General features: G+C 48.5%; 3 protein-coding genes across 3 annotated transcripts; 1 reads left to right on the plus strand and 2 right to left on the minus strand.

Annotated features, from left to right (window-relative positions):
- Positions 1-660: 660 nt before the first annotated feature.
- FIESC28_01059 (uncharacterized protein) lies at positions 661-4,932 on the plus strand (the record flags this gene model as incomplete). Its single annotated transcript, XM_031155210.1, has 10 exons — positions 661-811; positions 866-993; positions 1,047-1,649; positions 1,704-1,732; positions 1,784-3,596; positions 3,672-3,752; positions 3,814-3,946; positions 4,001-4,061; positions 4,121-4,361; positions 4,435-4,932. The coding sequence occupies 10 exons, from the start codon at positions 661-663 to the stop codon at positions 4,930-4,932; spliced, it is 3,738 nt and encodes a 1,245-aa protein (XP_031020759.1).
- A 90-nt stretch (positions 4,933-5,022) lies between these two features.
- Positions 5,023-5,799, minus strand: FIESC28_01060 (uncharacterized protein; the record flags this gene model as incomplete). Its single annotated transcript, XM_031155211.1, has 1 exon — positions 5,023-5,799. The coding sequence occupies one exon, from the start codon at positions 5,797-5,799 to the stop codon at positions 5,023-5,025; it is 777 nt and encodes a 258-aa protein (XP_031020760.1).
- A 796-nt stretch (positions 5,800-6,595) lies between these two features.
- FIESC28_01061 (uncharacterized protein) lies at positions 6,596-7,737 on the minus strand (the record flags this gene model as incomplete). The annotated part of the gene is made up of 3 exons (XM_031155212.1): positions 6,596-6,983; positions 7,044-7,412; positions 7,469-7,737. 3 exons carry the CDS (start codon positions 7,735-7,737, stop codon positions 6,596-6,598), a joined length of 1,026 nt encoding a protein of 341 aa, XP_031020761.1.
- Positions 7,738-9,466: the final 1,729 nt, after the last annotated feature.

The following is a 9,466-nucleotide window of genomic DNA, read 5'->3' on the forward strand; positions in this document are numbered from 1 at the left end:
GCAAGCTCTGATCATGCAGGGTCCGCCCCATCACATCGTATGGATTTGCTTTGCCAAGCCAAATGAGCGAAAAGAAATGACTTGTCGCCGCTCTGTATGTAACAATGTGTTGGTTGTTAGTTTGTTGTAGTCACTAGCCCAAAGACCCTCTGCCCCACGGAGCTAGTGCTCGGTTCATCAACCGAACCAATTGCCCGTGAATTACTTAGCACTGATTGGTGTACGGGTTCGGAGTGAAGCGATGAAGACCCGCTCTAGTTTATGGTTACTCCTTATGTGGGGGTATTAGGCCCTGAATCAGGCTTCGCCAGGGGGTTGGTCACAAGCTTCTAGCAACCAACAGCATGAGATGGCTGTTGGTCCTGTCCGAGGGCCGGATTGACTCGGCGGTTAGGGACCTTTTCGGAAATGGAGCAACATTTGTCAAAATCTTCAGCTCGGCTGTGGACATGGGGAAATCAATTGATGCCAGCGCCACGAGGGCCCTAATATACTTTGGCTATTTTATTGTTCTTACAGCTGGAACGTGGCCCTCAACCATTGCGCGAAGCTTCACAAATCTGTTGCGAGAAGATAATTTTGCATTTCCACACCCATTGATCGTCCACCAATCGTCTATACCTCAGCCTCAGCCTTACACGCGGGCAGGCTACAGCCAACATGCATTTACGCATGTGGTTGTTCGGCTTGCTGCTGCTGTGCCTTTGCGTATCAGTAGCAGCACAAGAAGACGACACTACATGCAGCGCTACCAAGCGCTGCAAGAACGGCTGCTGTAACAAGTCAGGCAATTGTGGTTTTGGCCCCGATTGTGAGTTTACTACATGTGAGCTGCTGAGAATATGACCGACTAAGTATGGAACAGATTGCGGAACAAACTGTCAATCAGACTGCGATCGAAAGTCTGAGTGTAACCCTGGGTTTGGTGCCAAATGGGCCGAGAGTGAAAAATGCCCTCTGAACGTCTGTTGCTCCAAACACGGATACTGTGGTGTAAGTGACTTTTCTTTGGGCTTTGACTTGGACAAGGAACTGATATCTTCAAGACCACCAAGGAATTCTGTGGCTCGAAAAAGGTTAAGAAACCGTCTTGTGATAAGGATGGCGACCTCAATCGAGTCATTGGATATTTCGAGGGTTGGGCGAAAACTCGTCCTTGTGAGGCTTTCTCCCCAGAACAGATCCCCATCGGACTTTACACCCATATCAATTTCGCTTTTGCCACCATTGACCCGAAAACTTTCGAGATCAAGCCGGACAAAGAGTCTGATATCCGGATGTATAAGCGGGTTAATGAACTCAAAAGACTGGATCCAGATCTCAAGGTCTTTATCGCAGTCGGTGGCTGGACCTTCAACGACCCGGGCCCGACCGCTTCCACATTCTCTGACCTCGCCGCATCCCTTCCGCGTCAGAGGGCGTTCATGAAGTCTCTCGAGTCTTTCATGAGTACCTACGGCTTTGATGGTCTTGATTTGGACTGGGAATACCCTGTCGATTCAGATCGAGGCGGTCGAGATGTCGATTACGCCAACTTCCCCAAGTTCATGCAGAGGCTGTACAAGATGTTGTCAGCAGCTGATAAGGGACTGAGTATTACACTACCTGCCTCATATTGGTACCTGAAGCAATTTGATATCAAGGCACTCGTGAGTTTAGTCGAATGCACATAATCAACAATCGTCGCTAACAGCTGCTCCCAGGAAAAAACTGTCGATTTTTTCAACATCATGTAAGCTTTCTGAATTCCATACCATGGTCATCACTCTGACAATAATTGAAGGTCCTACGATCTGCATGGTGCCTGGGACCACGGCAAGAAGTACACCCAGCCCCTTCTCAACGCCCACAGCAACCTCACCGAGATCGACCTTGCTCTAGATCTGCTCTGGCGCAACAACATTGACTCGAACAAGGTTGTTCTTGGCATGGGGTTCTATGGACGTGCCTTCTCAGTCCAGACTGGAACTTGCACCAAGCCTGGATGCCTATTCAAGGCGGCGGGTAAGGCCGGCGAGTGCAGTCGTGAGAAGGGTATCTTGTTGAACTCGGAGATTGTCACAACTCTGAAGAAGCACAACGTCAAGCCTGAGCTGTTCAAGGAGGCAGCTGTCAAGGTAGCCAAATGGGGCAACCAATGGGTCTCATACGATGACGAGGATACATTCCCACTGAAGACAGACTATGCGAAGTCTCGTTGTCTAGGTGGTGTTATGGTCTGGGCCATCTCGCATGATACTAAAGAGGCCAAGTTCAACAACGCATTGGCCGTTTCGCTGAAACGAGAAGTCTCATCTGGTATCATTGACTGGAACGAGAAGGCACATGAAATCAAGAAGATTCACAATGAGCAATGTCGCTGGACCAGTTGCAAGGAGGGATGTCGCAAGGGGTGGTCGCCTGTCTATCGAAATGACAAGCATGCTCGCAAAGGCGAAATCATGTTCGATGAGACGGGCTGTGGCGGTGATGGTGGCCATACCTTCTGTTGCCCTGGTGGTGCAAAACATCCTGAGTGCGGGTGGTATGGACACAACAATGGCGATTGCCCCAACTACAGCACCTGCCCCGATGACAAGACTGAAATCGGCTCTATGCAGCTTCACTGCAATGGAGACGGCAACTACCAAACGGCCTGCTGTTCCACTGACGTGGATGCCATGAAGGTTTACAACACCTGCGAATGGGGTCAGTACCCGAATTGCAACGATCAGGACGACTGTCCCAACCCTCTTGGTAACAAGAACATGGGTGAACCCAAGGCCATATCTGCTTCGGGATCAGGAGGCGGCAAGTGCAATCCGTTGAAGAACACTCTTGGCTTACCGGTTTCCGGTAACCAATTCCGCAAGTTCTGTTGCGATGTCAGGGACGAGAAACTTCGCTTTGGGGACTGCAGGCCATACAGGGACCAAGGCCCGGCACCCGATCCTGAGCTGAGAGGCTTCTGTCGCAGTGGCTGTCCTCCCGATCGCGTCCAAGTTGCTATCGACACCGAGATTGACACCTGCTCTCTCGTAGGAGTCGGTGGCATGGCTCATTGCTGCAAAACCGACTATTATGAGGAGTTTGATTGGGAGAATCCGAAGCTGGATGCTTTCAAGAACCAACTCAAGGCGTGGAACAATAAACCCACTTGTCCGGCGGAGAAGGAAGAATTCTTGCTACGGCGTGGGACCTTGCTTGACAGCGTAGGGGCCAACGCCTCGTTTTCCATGGATCTAGCTCCAAGGGCATCCAAGGGGACCGATGATGTTTACGACCTGGAGATTCTCTTGGCCAGAGTCATTGCTGGTACTCTTGCCAAGCCTTTGCTTGAGGAAATGGCCAAGATCTGGAGCGATGCGGTGGAGGATGAATATCCTCACTTAGTCTATCGCTTCTTGGCCTCCTTGAGAAAGCTTATTCCGGAGTGGGAGACTGAAGATCCGGAGATCATGGCACGCTTCGTCATCTGCGACCCTAAGAAGGCCAACGCTATGAGCGCTGGCGTTCAGGGTCTTGGTAGTGACGGCAGCAAACTTGTGTTCAACTGCAGCATTCCTCTATGCGAGGCCGACGGCACTTGTAACAATGAAGTTCCGGAAGCGCTCAGGGTACGTCGCGAATCACGAATCAGTCGTGCCAATCATGTGGAGCTTCATAAGCATCACTTGTTACACGTTCGCCAGGCACCAAGCCCGGTCGAGAATGAGATAATTATTACGGACGCGGACGGCAACCAGGCCAGCTGGGAATACCAAATACAAGCGGTATGACTACCTTTCCTTGCTTCCAGCTTCAGCAGACACGCGACTAACCTGTATACCTTAGCACCCTCCTCCAAAGAAGATGAACCCAAATCACCCAAGTTTCGAAGAGGCAGCTACGTTCGTGAACAGAGGCGATTGCAAAGATCGTCATATAACTGGAGTCCCCTTCTATGTGGAACTACCAATGATGCAAAGTATGTGTGCATTCCTGAATATTGTTCTTCCTATCCGACTAACTTGATAAACAGCCGAGCATCCTCTCGATAAGGTTATCATAAAGAACTTTATGGAAATGGTAGCCACAGGACGGTAAGTCCATTGATGATACATCTCTATAACAGGTGAATGCATGCTGACATCCACCCAAGTCTAGTGTCTCAAAAGCCCGAGGAGATGAAGCCTGCATCCCGGTACGGCCCAATACCTATTGAATTCTTTGAGGAAATCCTTCGCTTGGGCGTTGACTACGGTGACTTCCCCCCAATTCGCGGTAACCGCCGCTACGATGACCCTAACCTCTGGAATCGTATCTTCGAAATCCTGGGTAGTTATGATAATCGCGTCAACTTTGTCATCGCGCATTCTGACATTAACTATGTCAAAGGCAAGGTAAGTCAAGCTCCACCACAACTGGGAGTCGACGGTCAAGACGCAATGTCCAGCTAACTGCTTTCCTTCCCAGTTGATGACACTCGACAATCCTATCTCTCTGGAACCAGGTGAACTTGAGGAGGATTTACGCAAAAAACCGACATGGGTTTTGCAAGTGATCCGAGCAACGTTCGCAGTCTTTGACTATCTCAACATGGAGCCCACATCTTCAGAGCCCAGAAGCCCCAACACAAGCGGCAAACTCCAAAACATCATCGCCCAGATTATTGAGCAACTTCTTTACGCTGAGAAGCTCTACGAGGACCATCATCCTGGGTCGAAGATCACCATAGCCCTGTATTTCAGGGAGTGGCTGACGGACTATTTCGAAACAGTGTCAATAAACGCCAGAACATGGCTTGTGGATGTGATGAAGAGAATCCTAGAATTCTATAAAAACAAGAAAGGCAAAGATGCTGACAAGGCAAGAGAGATGATTTACGAACTCAGAGAAGGCATTGCCAATCTTGTAATCGATACGAACTGGGACACTCTCTTGGATGACGATGTGGAAATGGGCGGAACATGATGCCCGTGATTTCCGGTGGTGACATTTGAGAACTGGTTCATATAGATACATACGCGGAGGATGACTGTATCCCAGCACTAATTGCCATTCCTAATCAAATGTGAATCCTTCCGCCCCTACCTCTCTTTGTGCTGTTTGAGGTTGACTGCAACGTTCAAATCGAGGTGAAGACAGGTTCCCAGCCCACAAGTAACTCTCCAGACCTTCTTCCGGACCCTCATATCGAAACGTGTAGTATTTGCCTATACCAGATTCCCTAAATTCCAGGAGCATTCCCCAAAACTCCAGCAAGGAGCCCGTTGACACTCTTTCCCAACCCCAGCCACCATCAAGCTTGTCCCAGTCGTAGCCAACTGCCTTGACAGCGAATTCACCGTGTGGAATACCGTTCAGAACCGCTTCGTCTGCCACAAGCACGAAGTTGAAATCCGCCCCAGCCATCTTTTCCTCAGCCTCGGAGTGCTCTTGTATGCATATTTCTCGTATACCCTCGATCGAGAGACCTGACAGTAGGGACGGATCTTCACGTGGAAAGAGGCGAAACAGGTCTTTTATAATGCTTAGGTCGCGATCGTACTCCGCTGCACTGGTGTAACGTCTCTTTTGCCATGCTTTGTCCTTTTTCCGAAACGATTCTTTTTCGTAATAGCCGAATGCTAAACGAGTTTGTTGTCTTATAGCACCAAGAAGTGTCTCCCAGTGCTCATCAGAAGAAGGTCCGTAGTAGGTACGGTAGATTGTAAAACCCCAGAACTTATAATATTTGAGGTTTTCAGGGAGCGTCTTGTCAAGTGGCGGTGTCTTGGACCCCAGAGGACGTTTTGGGGGACGCCATACACAGTCGATCATCCATGAGAGGTCGGTCATAGTTGTTGGTGAGGAGGTTTGCAGGAACGTATGTTGATGAAGAACGAATACCTAAGTTGGAAAAAGGTGCCGGGCTGAGCCTGTTATATGTTTGGAGAGTGTGTACGTAATCATTATTTCAGCGGGGCGATTGGACAAGGTGATACGGTCTAAACGCAAAGTTGTGGTCCAATCAACATCCCCACCATTTAGAGGTACGTACTCATTGAGTTCTATAGCACAAGTATACAAGTCCTGACAAGCAAACTTGCTTTGTTATTAGCCCCGCCAGCTAATAAGTGAAGAGTCTTTAGGCTCTCACCATAAACCTTTAATATACATATTGCACTCCACAATCGGACCGGACCAATTGCCCTGGACGTCATGATTGCTGATAGAGCTTATGTAGCCCGAGGACGTTTCGCACTCGCACTTTACATTATAGCAGGACTGTTTCCCTCGCACAGCACAATGGCTGATGCGCCGACAATGTTCATGTTCGACCATCGTTTCTTGCAATCGCCGTTCGGCGCGCGATAGCTAAAGGGGAGGGCATAATGGCCACGATGAATTGATGGAGCGGCATAGAGAGACCTCTGGGCAATATCGGAATGCTCCACTTCGAAACTCTGATCATAGACACCAGATACGATAAGGAAGCAAAGTAGTCAAAGTTGCTATGATCTAATTAGTTCCTTTATTACCTATACAAGACTGAGCATGCTAACTACCAGGTAGTTTTAATTGTGTAATCTAGTACAGGTAATAGCAAAAGACCCGAAATAGAAAGCAACTAGGTCAAGCAAAAGATAAATAGCTAGAACACAGTGACCAAAACAGACTCGTCCTTCAAGTAAACCACAAATGGACAGTGCTCAAGGGTAAAGCCGACCTGAAATACGGCAATGCCACAAGTCCCGTCTGTCCATGAATGCAGCATCTCAAAGGACTGACGGTCGATGATCTTAACAGATCCTGCTGTGGTGCCGGCAATGACATATCGCCCCTGAACTTCTATTGCACTGATAGCAGTGCCATTGCCATCAGAGCTTGCCAGCTCCCTCGCGATGCCGTCCATCGGGGACAAGGCCCACGCTCTAACAGACCCATCCGACCCTTCTGAGATGAGGGTATCTCCAACTAAACGGAGATGCGATACGTTTTTAGCTTTGCTTCCGTGGCCCACGAATATGGCCGTACAGCTTCTAAAACAAGATATTCGAGTTAGATGGATAGTTGTCCACTCAGTTGACGTTAAGACCTACCCAGTCTCCGAGTCCCACACGCGAATGTCACCGTCGGTGCTGCTGGTGGCAACTCTCTTCCCGTCAAATGCCAGGCCATGGACATGACGTCTATGACCGCGAAGAACGTGCAAGCACTCTCCTGTCTGTGCACTCCATACCCGAGCATCTGCATCATAACTGCCGGATACAATCACGTCGCCATGGACTTGGACATCTCGCACTTCGGCAGTATGTCCACGGAGAATGTTGCGTGGCTCGATTTTGCCAGATTCGAGCCTCCAGAGTCTAATAGTAGTGTCTCGGGAGCCAGAAACAACAACGCCGCTTTCGAGAACGGCAAGACAGCGTACAGCCAAATCGTGCGCTCGAACCGAATTCAGGTTTGCTCTATTACTATCTTCTAGTCGCATTTCCAGGAGAGAGTTCGCTGGCAGGGCTCTTACCGATTGTTTAGGTCAAGAACATGGATTTCGCCGTTCAGGCTGCCAAAGATGACGCTGCTGTCCAGACAAGCAAGACACCAAATGTCTTTCACTTGCGCGAGGACTTCGACAGACTCCGTCACTAGGTCAACTCTATAGACGCATCCACTCGCAGAAGCGACCAACAGAAAGGCGTCATCAATATGTAGTGCTGTGATAACAACGCGTCTCTCTGATAACGTCGCTGTAAAGGGTACGTCTTTCAGTGAAAGTTGATCGCTTGACTCCATGGTATTAAGGTGTCTGTTGCGAAGTGTCGATGAAGTGTAGAAGTTGAAAGTAAGAGTTGAGGGTAGATGCTGCCTTCTAGATTACTTGCATTGAGAGTTGCGCAACAACTCGTTGGGTTTTTATTTGGAACAGTATGGAACGTCTCGAAACGACCTAGAATGATATGATCAAAATATCACATGTTCCAATTTGTCAGGCGTCCAATAGATAGGGCGCGCGATGACGTTCAACTTGTCGATCAAAGGCGCAGTTTCTTCCTTGGGTGTGGTAGGGAGCCGCCGACATTCGCGGGGTGTCTCAGCACATTTATCCGAAGTATGGTGAGAAGTAGACCACAAAGTGGATGATCTGCAGTCGTCGATACACTACAATCCAAAACACTGTCAAATGAACCCATGAGCGAGGCTGAACCACGAACTAACTCCCGTCCCGCGACATATAACCCGCCGCGCCCTAAAAGGGTTTGCATGAGCTTCACCTGAAGACAGGGCTCACATACAGAGTGCATTATAGAGCGTTTCAATATATCGATATAAGATATAGAAGGATGAAACCGCCAGGCTGCATCGATTAGAGTATTGCCACAAATCAACTCCAAAAGATAGCTAATAGGCTCATCTATTGAAATGGTCAGTTCAAACATGGCCCAGTCGGAGGCAACATATTCGGGGAACAAGAACTGCATCTTTGGGACATTTGCTTACGGAAAGTAAAAAGCCGTGATCGGATGAATTTGGCATTATCCGCGGCTGGTACAAGTTGTCAGCTCTGCACTTTTGACCAGAGCCTCGAAGTATTTACTTGAGTGTCAACGACAAGTTTGCATCATTGATTCTTGTATCAAGCAGCACTTTGAGTAAACATAATTCTTCAGTTCCTGTGTTTCTATAAACGACCCCTGCTATGCAGATCCTATCCGATGTTTATCCATTGAATTGCTCCACTATGCATACCCTGGACCTCCATCATTACGCAGTCGATGAGGATAATGAATACTAGCCTCTTAAGATGGACGATAACTCTCTTGATTTATTTGAGACACTTTATACTATGAGTTTCAAGGCTAAATATATGCAGGACGGGCGTGTTGGACTGCAGTGATGAAGACAATGATGTGGAGGTAAAAAAATGACTGGTTGCGTTTCATAACCACAATAGTATGTGTAATCTGTGCACACGCAACCACCAGCGTTCTCATCAACTAGAAGCATTGAGTTTATCATACAAACCTTTGTAACGATTTTAGTCTGATAACCTCAAACCTAAGCATTATTGTAATGACGTATCGAGACATTCCTTAGTATCACGACGGTGAAAGCCACGGGTATACCTGTTCCTCGGCTGCATACAAGATCTGCACGGGAATAAGCTGATGAGCCGGAAGGATTCTGCCCAGGTACGGATAGATCGTGAAGAGTACACAAGCGAACGATCGCTTACTACCGAATCTGGTAGGTCTACACGTAACCTGACCACTTGGCTGCAGATGATCCGGCGATCTCCCATACTGAGGGACGAGTCACAGGCAGTGCGACGCTGTAGGTTTCACTCGATATAGCGATCTGATAAAATATAGTTTCAAACCATACTGTTGATCTCCCGGGCTCATGTGCTGTCACCGAATTATGACGTCTTATCGGGATGGATCCGACCTGATGGACACTTAGCGTAACTCTCGAATGGACCTTGTGCATATATGAGACTTCGCTGTTCAGTCATAATTGTTCA

The sequence above is a fragment of the Fusarium coffeatum genome, assembly GCF_003316985.1.
Source record: "Fusarium coffeatum strain FIESC_28 chromosome Unknown BRIP53273_contig_29, whole genome shotgun sequence".
Classification (NCBI taxonomy): Eukaryota; Fungi; Ascomycota; class Sordariomycetes; order Hypocreales; family Nectriaceae; genus Fusarium; species Fusarium coffeatum.